At 45.3% G+C, this 15088-nt stretch overlaps 1 protein-coding gene across 1 annotated transcript in view; it reads right to left on the bottom strand.

Annotated features, from left to right (window-relative positions):
* Positions 1–573: 573 nt before the first annotated feature.
* The window catches only part of PSTPIP1 (proline-serine-threonine phosphatase interacting protein 1), a 50403-nt gene continuing 35888 nt past the window's right edge, over positions 574–15088 (bottom strand). Inside the window, exons 8-15 of the mRNA XM_066195960.1 lie at positions 14195–14240; positions 13307–13386; positions 10921–11019; positions 10295–10391; positions 7459–7546; positions 5893–5963; positions 4585–4682; positions 574–2702 (exon numbers count right to left, since the gene is read on the bottom strand). Of these exons, the coding sequence (XP_066052057.1) occupies positions 2571–2702; positions 4585–4682; positions 5893–5963; positions 7459–7546; positions 10295–10391; positions 10921–11019; positions 13307–13386; positions 14195–14240 (711 nt within the window). The 3' untranslated portion in view covers positions 574–2570. The remainder of the gene's footprint in view (positions 2703–4584; positions 4683–5892; positions 5964–7458; positions 7547–10294; positions 10392–10920; positions 11020–13306; positions 13387–14194; positions 14241–15088) is intronic.

Raw genomic sequence — 15088 nt, 5'->3', positions numbered from 1 at the left:
GTGTTCTTAAGGCAGCAACCTACAACTGGCCTTCTTGCTTTTCCTGCTGATGGGGGTGGGTAGATGGATGACACCTAAAACGTGGGTGTTCTCAGAGGGTGTGAGTATTTCTTGATATCTCTGTTCTATTTGTGACAAGTGCTACCACACAGATAGGGCAAACTGAAGAATTTGGCTGATAAGTAGTTCCAAGCCATATCTAGACAATGCAAAGCAGAGGATTCATGAGATAACATTGCTTGCTGCTTTTTCATTTCCTGAACAATCTGGAGTTAGCATGTTGGACCCAAGTGCTGTGACACTGGGGAGATTTTGAAATACCTATAGCCTCTTGTCATTCAAGTGTTTACTTGACAGAAGAAGAGATTGGAAGGAAGGATATTGGTTTTCTGACTTCAACAGCAAAAATATGGAATGATGTGATGGGAGAGAAACAGCAGCCACCATTCCACCAGCTCTCTGTTGGTGATGTAGAGCATGTGGTCTGTGGAAGCAAGGATAATCTGCAGTAGGGTTTCAGGGCAATCAAGACTGGGCCCTGCAGTGCCTTGTGTGAGGTTGGGCCCCCAGAGAAGTGAGGAGTCCTGCAAAAATCTGTGTCCCCCACATCATTAGAGAAAGTGCATCTCACTGGTTTTGTTTGGGTGGGGTTTTTTTATTTTTCTGTTTAATTAAGGTAATCTGCAAAACATCTACCTAAATTTATTTATTTGTTTATTACAGTCTCCTTTGTGGAAGAGTGTTCAAGAAGTAAATACATTAAAACCCTTGTGCTTTCACTTTCCTCTCCTGCTGTAGCTAACCAGGGATGCTGTAGCTGTTGGGCAGCCTCCACTCGTAATGTCGTGGCCAAGCTGAAGCCGTTGTGCATCTTTGTGTCACTTGAGGCGTGGTCACAGAAACCTCCCCTTCCCTTCCCAGCCTGGGTGAGCACTGCTGTTCTTACTCTGCTGCCTTCAGTGCCATCCCAGCCCCTCCCGAGCCTGTGCTGATGCCGGGGGCTGGGAGCCCTCCAGCCCAGATGTGGATGCGCTGTGTGGTCACTGCAGGAGTGCAAAGGACTGCAGGCAGCCAAAGGAGAAGGGCTTGCAGCAACTTCTGTTCCACTCTTGAAGGGAGAATTTGAATAGGGTACTGCAAGTGCCTCTGACCTTCACTGTGTTTCATTTAAGAAAAGATTGCATTGACCATTGCAGCTTTTTCTTTAGTCCGAATTTCTCTTGTCTTTCTTGTGTATCTGAGCTAACAGTTCCTCTCTTCTCCACGCCTTTCAGGTAGCAATGAGATTAATTTTTATTGTCCTGATTCAGTTTTTAGACCTAAAACCTTGGCAAATGGTCATTCTGGCCCCAGAAATAGTTTACTCTGATTCAAATGAAGTCACCAGTTTTTAATTTTTTTAACTATCTTGAAATACTGAAACAGGAAGAATGGCAGAAACTATCCATCAGTCCCTTGTACAGTGCAGTAACGGTTGGAAACATTCTTAAATATTAAACTAGAAAGACTGATAGAGCTGAAATCTACGAAATACAGCAAGCCTGCACAGTGCAACATCTCTGAAGAGGTTTTGCTGAAGAATGAGCACCTCAGCCGTGCCTGGAAAGAGCCCAGGGTGCTCCTGTGGCAGCAGGTGCAGAGGTGCAGAGGCTGCAGGCAGCAGATGGAGCCAGAGCAGCCTGTGGGCTGAGCGGGTGGAAGGGAGGCTGCCCTGCTGACATTGGGGGGGAGGTTGGCAATCCTCTGGTGCTCAGAGGAGAGCAATCAGGGCAGTGCAGCACTGCCGCAGGCTTGGCTTAGCTGCTCTTTGTGGCGTTGGATTTTTAACTTCATCATCCCAGAGAGGCATTAGGGAAACCTTCCAACCAAGGCAGAAGCAAGCCATGGGCCCATCATCTGTCCCAGAATCCAGTGCAAAGCAGAGCCATGGCCAGCATGGATTTCATTGTGTTAGGAGATGGTTGTGATGGAGTGCCTTGAGTTTTCCTACCAGGGATGTGTCCCGGTCCTTCAGGTGCTCCTCTCTGGCTACATTCACCATTGTTTGTATTTTCATCTGTGACTGGTAAACCATCCTCTGTCAAAATTCCAGCATGGCCTGCGCGTGGAGAGAAAGGGATCCATGCCAGAGAACGTGGCTGTTGTGACCATAAGGGTGACTCCCAGGCTGGCTGGAGACAATCCTCCATCCTGGAGAAACTGCGCTTGCTTCTGTGATCTTTTCCCTTTGCACTGCACGGTTGAGATCTGGGCAGGATTTTCCTCCCAGAATCACGGAGCTTTGAAACGCTGCTGGCAGCACAGTTTGCTGAGGGAGGACTGTGCCAGAACGTGCAAGTCCTCATCTCTCAGAAGGGAAGATGGTTTTTTCAGATAGTGTAGGCCAGAAGAATAATGGGATGAGGCAGGAGCAAGGGAGAGAAAAGCATGGTCAGTTGGTTATTTCCTGACTGGTAGTTGTAGAAAACATTATTATTGGGATGCCCTTGGTCAGCTGAAGCAGACCTTGTGTGCTGATTGTTTTCAGTAATAGAACACTTGTAAAGTCTGAGGACTGGGGCTTCTTTTCATCAAAGCTTTTCAAGATACGAGCCTGGCACGAAGCCTCGCTGCCCATTCCTTTCTGCTGTCCACCAACCGTCCTCATTTTCTGCAACGACAACTACAATGTCTCCTTCACTGATGTCCAGTTCATCCACGTTCTGAAAGGAGACAGGGAAAAGAAATGTAGTCAGCCTGAGAGCACAGGAGCGCCAAAGCATGTATCTGGTGGGTTTTTTTTTTTTGTATTCCTGCTCTTCATCAACAGTCTGCCAATGTCCTCTGGTTTTGAAATACCAGACTGTAAATATCCCCCCGCAGCCCCCCGGGACTAGCTCAGTTTCTGGAGAGGCTTTGGAGGGATATCTCAGAGGGACAGGTCAAAAGATTCCAAAAGAGGCTCTTACCCCAGGATTATTCCAAGGCGTTTATTCTCAAAGGGTTCCAGGGGGCAAGAGAGAGAGCAAGGAAGCACAGGGGTCTTATCTAGTCTTCCACTCGGGGGGATGGCTGGCACTCAGCCAGTTAGGTCAGGAAAGGAAGGAAAGGTCAAACCATATGGTTACAGGCATTAGGGATCTTGGGGGGAAAAACCATTCCCCGGAGAAACACACCACCAGATGATGAGGGATTAAGCATTTTGGCTATTTCCTTAAGATCCTCAAATTTCCCAAGCCTCCATGGTGTCATCTCCTGCACAACCTGATGGTTTTGTCAGTGGGGAAGTCCAGAAAGGGTTAAACACCATTCTCCTAAACCAGCTCACCATGACCTGCATAGTCTGCAGGTGTTACTAAATAAAACAGAGCACAGCTTAATTCCTAAGGGGGATAACAGTGCCTCTGCTAATCCATGCCTGAAATAGGTCTCTAAGTTCTTTTAGCAGGGAACAGCAGTGACCAGTGGGGGACAGTGACTCCTGGACAGCTGTGACTTTCATCCCCAGACAAATGCAGTAGTTGCAAATAAGCTCTCACTGAGCTCCCAGGCAGCTATCAGTGTTCAGTGGTGCTGTCCTATTTTCCATAGGAAACCACTTTGCTGCCCACGGTGTAGTAAATAGAAAACAGGCTTCCAGAGATGTTTGAGGTGTCAGCTAAAACTAAATTTAATGCACCTGAGTAGGTAAGAATGGACTCAGAAAAATGAGTGGCCTCAATGTACAGTGCACTAAAGGTAGTAACAGGCTCTTTTCTCAGCAGGGAATATCCCTGTGTGGCATAGTTTTAAGGGACTCCTGGAGTAATGAGGTGTTCCAGCAGTCTCCTTAGGGGAACTGCCATCAACAGTGAGGTGCTTTCAGCTGTGCTTGCATGAAATTTCGTGTAAATAATAAAAGAAAGTTTACAATGAAGCAAAAACACCCTCCAACATCAAATAAAAGGTGTTGAAAAACTGCTATACCTAAGGGAAGGTGTTACTTTTGAGCTTTTTCTCTGTTTTCGTCATTTATCTGGCTATTTTGTCACTGTCACATTTCTTCAACGTTGGCTGTTTGTGGCAGGTCCCTTGGTGTGAGGCTCTCTCTGCACTGAGACCTCCTGGATGCTGTTTCTTCTGCTGGTCTAAAGCTGATAAAAGGAACCTTTAAACCGACATGTAAAGCAAGTGGAGTTGGAGTCCAGGGTCTGGAGTCCATCTGAATTAGCAAATATTTATAACTAGTCCATTCACAACCTTTTTACTAACTGTATTCTGCCCAGTCGGGGCTGGAGTCAGGGAGAGTTCAATATCCCAGTTAAGGATGCAGGTTGTTCTCTCTAACAGTTTTTGTTGGCAGATGAACCAACTCCAGTGTGATTCTGCAGCTTGCAACATGGAAGTACAGGGGAAGAATGTCCTTTATGGGATCCTGTCCTCTCCAGCATGGAGAACCTGTGCGCTAATCTGGAGCAGGACGTCTGGATCATGTTCCTGCTGGCTGTTAAATTATGGTAACATCTCCTTCACAGAATTTACACTTCCAAAATGTTTCAATCAGTATCATTTCTTTTAAATGTGACACTATGAAGTATTTCTTTCAAAGCCTTTTTTTTTTTTTACCTGGGCTGTGTAGTCGTAAAGTACTCTGTAGTCCTGTGATGATGTGATCTCAGCATTTTCATTTACGAAAATGGATGCATAGACTCCGTCTGTTCTCTCTGCAAGGGAGGGGGAAATAAGGAATAAATACCCACCACAGAAACAAAGAGTTCAGTTGCTTATAAATGCATGGGATCATATGCAAGAGTTCACAAATACAAGAGTTTCTGTTCTCTCTCTGCCTGGAGATGTACATGTGTACAAAAGCTGCTGTGAACTGTAGGTAAAGGCTTGCACAAAAACTGTCCCCCATTGATGGGATGACAATACACCCATTGAACTTCATGGGAGGTCAGAAAATAGCTTCAGTCTCGGTTTGGGAAAAAGGTTTCCCCTGGTAAAACATAATCCAAGTCATCTAAGGAGGGAAACACTCTGATTAAAATGGCTTAAAAATGTTGCTGTTGGGGGTATAAAATTCTAGCAGTTCCATGGCTCACATAGGACTTTTCCCCTTGAGAAAAATGGAAAATACTGTGCTAATAGGTCACCAGACATTTTCCACTGGTTTATATAGTTCTCACATAGCTATTTGTCATGGACATAACTTTTTTTGCAGATGTTTTGTTTTAATGCAGCTTGTTGTAATTGGGGAAACTTCTCATTTCTTTCCAGCATCTGTCTGGGAGCTTCCCCTGCTGAGCACTGAATGCAGCAAGAGAGAGTCTGGGCTGTGTTTCTGGGTGCCCAGGCAGGCAGGTCTGACAGAAGCAGTTGATACTAAAACTGTTTGAAAACAACTTTTCTTTTGGTAAGAACTCCAGTTAAAATGCTTTCATGTAGTATCAAACCAATAAAAATGTCATTAACTGTTGCCTTCCACATAGTCAAAATACTGTGTTTTAAATACATTCTGATAAATTCCTAATTATAAAGATTACAAGACAACAGTGTAACTGTGAGGTGAGATGAATATTTGTATTCATAAGCCATGTGCCTGGTGTGTTAAAAATGTTCTGTATTCTCTGGGGCTTTTTAGTGGTAGTTATGCTACACGAGGAGAAAACTCATATCTGTGTCAGACTGCTGCTCTGACTGTACAGCCCCCCCACCCCTGCCTAGATGGAGGTTTTGAAGAATCTCTGGATTATTTGGCACTTTCAACTGGGAAATTTGTTTAATACACATCCAACAAAATTCATTTCCAGACTACTCTTGCCTGCCAACATGTGAATATCTGCTGTACGCTTCTGCTCCATGTCAAAGCCTGGTTTAGCAACGCGATCTAAAACAAGCACATCTGGTAAACTGATTTCCTGCAGAGCATACCCAGAGGAGGGGCTGAAGGAGTGGCACTTTCCGTGTTGTTTTTGCTGCTCCCATGGAGTAGTCCAGAAAATCTGCAGAATCAAGACAAGCCAAAACCAAAATGAGTGAACAGGCCTGGGTATGAGCATTCCTTCATCCCAGCTCTCTGACTCAGCCCTCCTCCATCTGATTCACAGAGTAGATGTTGCCTCTTTCCATGGTTTTCTATTTTCTTTTATGCTGAAGATAAATATATCTTCCTTTAAAAATGTATTTTTAAAAATGCAGCAGACTATTGAACCATTAACTTCACTAAATTGTGCATGAAACGCAGCAGATAATATTTTTTGAAGAGCTGCAGGCTCATGGTGTGAAAGTCCAATTATTTCACAATGTTAAAATGATGAAAATTGTCAGTTGCTTATAAGAGATTAACATCTCCTTGTATTTAAGGAGAACCCTGATACAATTTAAAATACAGACCTTGTGTAACAAGCCTTTCTAAAAGCTGTGAGTTTAAGTGAATTTTTATTTTAATCTATCCCTAGTTATTTCCTATATCACAGCTGGGTACTGAAGACTAAGTAAAGCCAGAAAATGGGTTAGGATTCTCAAGCAGAGATAGAAATAGCATTGCATGCTCAAGGCATATTTAATGGGTCTGAGTCTTCAGCTAGCAAATATTCAGTTTTTCTGGAAAATGAATATCCTCTCTCAAGAGTTCCTGAAGGACTCAGGCTGAGTCTCTCTAGGCTCCTTGCCCATGCCGCTCACAGTTGTGTTCTGAATGGCAGCACGATTGTCTTATGTAACTGCGCAGGGTGCAGCACTGAATTCATTATTAGAGAAGATCCAGTTTCCAACTGAAAAACAAAGTATTGTGTATGACCCTGACCAGCAAGGCTGGCCACATTTCAAATGGGAGATCACTGCCTGCTTCCTGTCTTTGCCATGTCATAGGGCTTGTTAAATTATAAATCTCTTCTGCTTTCATTGTGATACCCCATTGTGAATTTGCCATTTTAGTATAAAATATTTAAACCAACTGAGCAACCATGCTCTTCTGCTGCTATAACTGCATCCATGTCCTAACATTTACCAGCAGAAATGGATCAGAATAGGGAGTATTGCCTCCCTAATCATCCCAGTTTTTCCGCCCTGTGTTTTCCCCCTTCGATCCAGCCGGAGAGAGCAGCTCTCTGTTGTGCTTAGCTGAGTGGTGCTGTAAGCATGGAGGAATTACCCCGAAGGACAGCTCTCCCAGCCAGATTCACCTTCGCCCTCCCTGGAACAAACTGGTTTTGTTGCTACGTGCCCTGACTCAGTAGGGAAGGGGAAACGAGTGACTGCTGGCCGAGTAATTGTGTGATGAGCTCATCCCCTGTCCCTCTTCCCACCAGGGCTTGGCAAAATTACTCTGACTCCATTTTAATACCTTCACTCCGTCCATCCAGTCACATTTACTGATGCGTAGTTGCCTCTTGCTACAATGAAGGAAGGAATAACTTCCCACGCGGTGTTTTGTCACCAGGCGTGGCTGTTGATGTGGAGAAATGCCCGTTGTGGGAACCGCCCTTTGCCACTCACCTCTTCATCATCCCGCAGGACTGCGTGGGGCTGCTGCTGCTGCGCCTGCTGGGCTCTCTGCTGTAGTAGTTCTCGTACCCTATGGCATCTGCAACAGGGCAAGAAAAAGGAGATGTTCAGACAGGAAACGCTTTTCTCCCTGCCAGAACGTGACCTGGGGCTGCTGGAGCAAACTGCAGGGCAGCGCCTGTCTGCCCTCGCCTGGAATGTGGCTGGAGCAGCTCAGGGGGACCTGGGGGCTTGACAGAACCCTTCCAGTGGCTGGAAACAGCCATGGCCTTGGTGGCAAGGCACCCTCGGCCTGAGCTGAGGCCTGAGGGCCCCCTTGGAAGGGGATGAGGAAGGCAGTTTCCTCCGTGGCTGTTTCTTCCATTGCCTCAAAGCTCAGGGTTTGAGGGGGCACAGTATGGTCGTTGTGAGCCCTAAGCTGTGCTCAGGATAGAATTTGCTGCAGCACATTTTGTCTCTTTTTTTCCTCAATGTATCCAGTCAGGATTTTTTGTTGGATCTGGGGAGATTTCTGAGTGTTATTGCCTGCAGCAATAATGAGCAATTTCCTGGTATGTACTTGTGTATTTTCCCACCTTTCATATCTCCCCCATCCGTCTCCTGAGAGTTTATTTGCTGTTTACCCAGAGATATTTGGGTTTTGTTCTCTCAAACACATTTAGGTTGCAGTTCCTTTGCTCTCCCCTATGGTGTCATTAAGGGTGAAGTTGGGACCATTTCCAAGTGTAACTTTACAGATGAAATAGTTACAGATGGATTTATTTGTCATCTCAGAGCTCCCAGTGCAGTTCCTTGCAGCTGGTGGCCACACACCCTTTCTGCCTGCTCGGTGTGAGAACCAAACAAACATCAGTGAAGCCTGTGATGGTGTTTTATCTCTGCCCTGATGTCAGCAAGTATCCTAAGAAAGACATTAGACTTGGGCTGGAGGTTCTGTTGACATTCTCACACTGCAGCAGTCAAGATAATAAGCAGAGGAGGCACGTAGAGCTAGAGACTGTGAAGAATCCCTGCAAATAAGACTCATAGGAATTTGGGAGTTCTCTGACCAATTTAAGGGTCTCCTGTTGTCCTTCTGCATTGTGACTTCGGTGCAGTTTCCAGTCTAGAGGCCATTGTAAGATTGGGTAGAAAAGGAAGTGAGCGAGACCATCAAGAAGGTTTGCTCAGGATAAAGGTCTTCTGCCACACAGGGCAAAATTACACCTGAGTTTCCTCCTGCATTTTGCAAATAATAGCACAGGTCAACAGCTCACCATGTGCTACAGTTAACAAACTGTAAATGTGCAGACTCGTTAGGCAGAGCTGTATAGATATTAGGATATTGCTGCCAGAACCTGTCATCTTCTAGAAGGTGGCAAAAATAAAAACAACGAAAAAGCAAGTCAGGTTTTTCTTTGCCTTTCATAAAGCTCTCGAGGGTTTTTTTCCACCTAGTTCTTACTAGAAATGACTCTGACATAGCCAAGAGCTTTTTGTAGAAATTTCCTAGGTGACTGGGGAATGACAAATCTCTAAAGGGAAAAAAAAACCCCAAAAACCTCAAAACAAAACAAAAAAAAAACCTAGCTGAGAATTGCACATTTCTTAGCATATAGAAGTTGTTTCACACTGTTGCAAGGCACAGTTCTCCTTTCTGCCACTGAAAATGTAATTTTTCCTGGGTAAATTCTCCTTTGTCAGTGAATTTAAATCCCCTATGCGAAGAACAATAAACTATAGCAGCAAAATGGCATCCAGTGCACCAGTATCAACATAATAGTTTTAAAAAATTCCCCAAATCCCAATTTTTAACCATCGCAAGAGTAATGGCAAAAAGGCTGAGTGAAAACCAGGCCTTAGGTAGCTCAGTGCTGAGTTAGTGGCAGCACCCAGCTCTGCTGAGGAAGGTGCTGGGATGTAATTCCTGCCAGCTTTGAGCTCTGCAGTGAAATCAAAGGGGTGGAACTTCTTCTTGTGCAAGGTACCTACCCCAGGGATCAGGCCTTCACACTGCTGACTTTGTACCGGCACAGCTCCTAGCACGGAAGGGTTTTATGTAACTATCTTGTGTTGCCTGTTGAAGTTCTCAGGAGAGGTTTGTGTCCAGCCATGTGACACATTAGGCAGCTCCTTTCCTGCAGAGTGTTTGGAGAACTCTTACCCTGGAGCAGCAGGTTTTCATTTCACAACTGCTCTTGCCTCACGCTGGGTTGATCTCCATTTCAGCCCAGAGGTTTTGAGCATTGAAGTCAAGGAAGAGGCAGCTTTGGCTTGAATGGGCAGAGCCTGTGAACCTGACAGCAGTTCTGTGTGCTGGGACAAAGCCAATTTCATTCAGAATTTCCCCCAGCCAAAGTCTTGGTTTGTGCAAACAACTTCCTGAGAGCAGAATATTTGTTATTCCCCATAGGGCATGTGGAACAGAATAACAAACTGGGTCTTCTCTGTGCTGCAAATGAAGAGGCAGCACCTCTGTCAAGGGGCACTGGGGAGGAGTTTTGTGGTAGGTTGGCTCTGTCTTGTCACCACTGCAGGAAGCTGAAGTTCCAATTTCTGCAAGGCAATTTGCCACCTCCTTAGCGGTGTCAGTTCAGCTGTACTGTGAAATGAGCCTGGCTGCAAAGCCAAAACAAGTTTTTTCTTCTTTTCGAGGGTTATTTTTAAGCTGGATCATTCTGCTCTCCCACTTAGAGCAGCACACAGGCAGCGACATCAGCTCAGTGTGGGGGAAGTGAGCCACGGCAGGTGGGAAGGAAAAGTTGGAGCAGAAACTCCTCCAGCTGGTTTCACCTCCAAAGGACGTGTACTGTGCAAACCATGTGACAAGATGAGTAGGAATAATTACCTGGGGGTTGTGTTCCTGTCATTTTTGTCTTAATGAAGTAGTCTATGTCTGACTCTACATCACAGTTCTCCAAGCTGACCCGAACCTCTTCATACAGCTACAAAACAGAATCCGAGAGTTTAATTTAACTTTTAACATTTCACGTTGAATGAGCAAATAATGCTCTCGTAGTAATTGTCCCCTTAAGAAATACTTTATACTTTGTACATGTCTGACCTGGCTGATCTTTAGCCTGTCCCCTGTACCAATATTTCTGTGAACACACCTGTTTGTTTGTACTCTGGGTAGTCTTTAAAGAGAGCAGGACAAAGGCAGTCCAGGACTTTTCAATGCAACAAAAAATTAATAGCAGGAAACAACCATTCAAAGTCAAATCTAGGGTATTCTTTATCTTTCAGTTTTGAGGCCATGACTGGATGCCCTTTTTGAAATTGTGTCGGAGCCCAAATACACTCAGCTGAGTGTTTTTTGTAGCAGGAAGCATTCCTAGCAAAGCAAGGAGGACACACGTGAGTGCCACCAAGTGTGAGACTGTCTGCATGCAGACAAGCATCTGGATTACACCTAGAGAGAACAGGAGTGAGATACTCCCCCGAGGCAGCGCGGCAGGGCGGGGCGGGCTGTACCTCATCATCCTTCACGCACTGCAGGGACAGCTGATTGCAGTGCACCCACAGCGAGTTCCGCAGGATCGTGATGCGGTCGCACTCCTGGAGCTGGAAGACCTAAAGCCAAACAGGAAACGTGATGTGGCCTCGTGGTACTGAGTTATTTGCTTTGCAGGCTGGGACAGGGCTGGGGATGCAAAGCTATTCTGAAGGCGCCACTGTAAAGGATGTTTCTTCAGTTCGTGGAGAAACTGTTTGTGCTCAAAAATTTGTTCTTATTGGTTGCACCAAATTCAAGTTATATTTTAGAGACAAAAACAAAGCAGGGGAGAGGAATCCTGATGTGCATTGGACTGCTACCTCTGCTGTTGAGAATTTCAGAGTCAGGATCCCATCTGCCCATCGCACTGAAATCTTGATGTTTAATGGAGGAGTAGAGTACTGGCATCAAAGGGTTGTATTTATGTTAGAGGTAGAGCCAAAACTATCCACCTCTGCCATCTAAAATGTCTCTCTAAACTTTTCTCTTTTGAAAGTACTCGAGGCTCTCTGGAGTTGACTCTGCATATTGAAGGTTATTTTTGCAGTAAAGAGAAGGCATTTTTCAGAGTTACTCCCTTCCTTCATCTGTCTGGCTTCCTCATGTTGCTGCACTGCTTAGGAAAAATGAAGGGGGCAGAGAGAGAAGTGTGAACCGATTTGGGGGAAGAAGCAGATAAGCTCTTTCTTTAAAAACTCTAAAAAACGAAATCACCCTGATCTCTACGTTATACTGTTAAAAGTAGAACAAAAAGTAGAACAAAGTTTTGGTTTTCTATGAGGTGTGAAAATCTCTGATGCTTTCAGCCATCTGTCTCCATCTCTATTTGCTAGTAATTATGTCCAGAACACCACAAATGTATACAACATTCAGCAGAACACTCAGCTGGGTATGCTGCCTGCCATCTAATAACTTACCGACTAAAAAAACCCAGAAAAAGGAATCTGTCAAGGGAATTAGCTGCTGTGGGGGCTGGTTTCTGAGAGTAAAAGCTTTTAAAGAGAACCTGCAAGGTGGAGAATGAGCATTTCAACACTTGTTCTGAACAGAAAGCCTGTGGCACTCAAGGCTGCTGAAACAGCACCAGAGCCAACAGGGAAATTTTCAGGTAAATGGTGTCCTGTCAGGAAATGCAGTTAATTCAAGAGGGAAATGTAGTGTCTGGGCTTTTAAAGGTCTTGTCAGCACCCAGGAAAGCACAGCTGGGTGTTGTGTTTGACACATCCCTCATGCTGCTGGAGAACTGGGGCATCCCATGGCAGTGTGGCCTGGCCCCTGTGACAAAGGCCACCCCAGTGCTGCCACTTGCCAGTCAACATTTTCAGGCCATGGCTGTCAATCCAAGCAACCCCATCACTCCCAGATTCCCCACCATGCAGCCGCGAGTGTAGGATTTTAAGCTGCTTTTTGTACTAATTGCTAGTTTTAAAAAAACCCAAAGAGTGACAGTTCTTCTGCCTACAAGCACTTTTAAAAGAAGGCATTAAAGATGCCCTTCCTCTCTGAGTGGCTGGTTGGATTAAGCAGTGGGCAGGTCACAAGTTCTGTGGCTAGTCAGGATTTAGCCATACGGGATAAAGAACAGTCTGAGGTTGTGGAATGCTTCGCTGCTTTGTTGGATTCTTAAGAAGGGACAAAACATGCATCTTTGGGAGACTAAGGCTTGGCATAATATCTGTGGAAATGCCTGTGCCAGTTGTGGGGCTTTTCAGTCTTCTCAGATAGGGAATATTTAAGAGGAAGCAGAGAACTGGAGAGGTACCCTCCTGGCATTTTATTTTATGTGGAAATAAAGCCTGCAACAAGTAAATGTAGCAAAATCAGACTTTAGCAGATGGGCAAATGTACTTGAAGGATTACTGTGATCAAATGTGTGGCTGATTTGGACGCCAACCAGCTCCTGTAAATTGTTGTGGAAAACTTAATAGCCAAGTGCAAATCTTCTTGTCTATCCTCAGAAAAATGGAGACAGAGATTTCTCTACCACCACCTTTCAACTGAAAGATTATTTCACGGCAGAGGACAAATATTCTTGCAGGTGAATTTAAAGTACTATGAAACATAAAGAGTGACTGGGGTGTGCACCAGTTCATATATTGCTCCACCTCTCCCACCTCTGCACTTATTGCCCTCCTTTATTTTTACATAGCTATGCTGACTGAGCAAGGAGAGTGTCGGGGAGACAGGAGCAGCTATGTCTAAATAAGCTCTAGCTTTTGAAGTAATTCTGCAAAGACATCTGCTGACACTCCACATAAAGCAAACAGCAAGACCCTTGGGATGATATTTCAGGCCTTAGACTGAAATCTTCCAATCGGATAGAATAAAGAGTGAGCAAACATCACGATAAAAGTCAATGTTTACCTCGCAGGTTTTGATATGTTCCTGTTCCCACTCTGTCCTGACCTTATCCAGCTGCTCGATGTTCTGTTTGTACACGTTCTCTGTAAACACACAACAGAAACACAACAATCAGGGGAAAAGTGATACAACCTTTCTGCCTTTCCTCCTATCAGGCCTTTCCTGTGATCCCTACACTCCCGGCCTGTGGTTTGCTTGAGAATCACAAGAGTATGTGAGCTTGGAACTGGTGGGGCACATTAATTACTGGGGTTTTTTTCTTTGTAGCTAGGTACTGGAGCGAGGATTCTCTCCGTATGTTTGCAGATCATTTGTAAACCTTATGGTAGGGATAATACAACTCAGAGGTGAAGAGCCTGGACCATGCTTGGGCACTGAGCATCCTTAGGCTCTTTCCATTCCAAGCCAGCCAGGTGAGCCATATGATTTGGGGGAAGCTGTTCCAGGGGCAGGGAGGGACAAGCCTGAGCTCCTGAGGCAGCTCAGGTGTGTGCTGGCCTGTCCTTCTGGGCATACACACGTTTGTGGCTGGAGATCACTACTGTGCTCAGGCACACGGGGATGGGGGTCTGACTGGGGCTGCCTTGGGGCAATTTGAGTGTCTGCTGTGCTTTCAAGCTTGATCAGGAAGAGCTTTTCTTCCCTGGGTGAAGTCCCTAAAGGAAGTCGACTGTACAGTTTTTAATGCAAGCAGGACCCTGGCATTTCCACAAAGGGGAGTGAGTGCCAGTGACTGCCAGGTTGCTGCTCCTTAGAGGCTTCTTCATTAATCTTTGGGTGGGTGACTTTGTGAACCCTGACAGCCTGGGTGATCTGGATGCGTTCTGTCAAAATCCTGTGCTGGTGGGTCTTTGCTGAGAAGAATCATGCTTCAGCTGCAAACAGCATCACCTGCTTCATTTGCTGCATCTCTGCATTGCTTGGCTTTGTTCTGGCTCTGAAACAGGAAAAAGAAATACCCCAAATTAATCTCTGACATATTCTTGCTTCTGCCCCAGTTTTTTTGTGCTGCCTGCTCTCTTTTCCCCTCTAGGGGAAAGGCTCTAATTTGCAAGGACTTGCAGGCTGTCCCTCCTTTCTGCACAGTTCTGCTGAATGTGTGCTGTGGAGAAGGGACCAGAATTCCCCAGGTGCAGCCATAGGTCCAATGACTTCAAGGGAAAGCTTTCCATTCAGACATCCCTGCCAGAGGAGCTCAGAGCCAGCGTGATCCAGCCTGAAGCTGTGCCTGCTGGCTGAGTTGTTTTTTCCTCAATTGTTTGATGTGCTTTTCTAATAGATATTTATAAGCAGAAATAAATGGCTGTTAAAATTCTTCATCTTTCAAGCTCCTCATGTAATAGACGAAAAGCACACACCTTTTAAAATACTTTGCAAATGCCAGATTATTTCCCATAACAACTCAGAAGCCTAAAAGCAAAATTCACTCTAAGTAGAGGTTCTCTGTTCTAAGAACCTGCAGCTTTTAGCGAATGAGGAAACAGCCATCACTGAGAGGTGTGTACTCACAGGTCTTTCTGCACAGATGGTGATGACAGCACAGTAGTGCACTGCTCTAGACATCAGTGCAATACACTCTTCCATCCTGCCCTTGAAGACAAGGCTCAGGTTGGGGTGTTTATGATCATATTCCTCATCACAGCTGCCTGGGAAACGTGTGGTAAGCTGGGAACAGAAGCTTCATTCTTCCTGGCCCAAACTGTTTGCAAATGCTGAGCAGAATTAAACAGCTTGTGAGCTGCCTCTGTGCATTCCCAACGTGCTGGTGTGTGCGGGGAAGAAATG

Source organism: Chamaea fasciata, unplaced genomic scaffold (assembly GCF_029207755.1).
Source record: "Chamaea fasciata isolate MVZ Bird 193981 ecotype frontalis unplaced genomic scaffold, bChaFas1.0.hap1 SCAF_14, whole genome shotgun sequence".
In the NCBI taxonomy this organism is placed as follows: Eukaryota; Metazoa; Chordata; class Aves; order Passeriformes; family Sylviidae; genus Chamaea; species Chamaea fasciata.
Note: the sequence above shows the minus strand (reverse complement) of the source record. Positions and strands in the feature narration are given on the sequence as shown.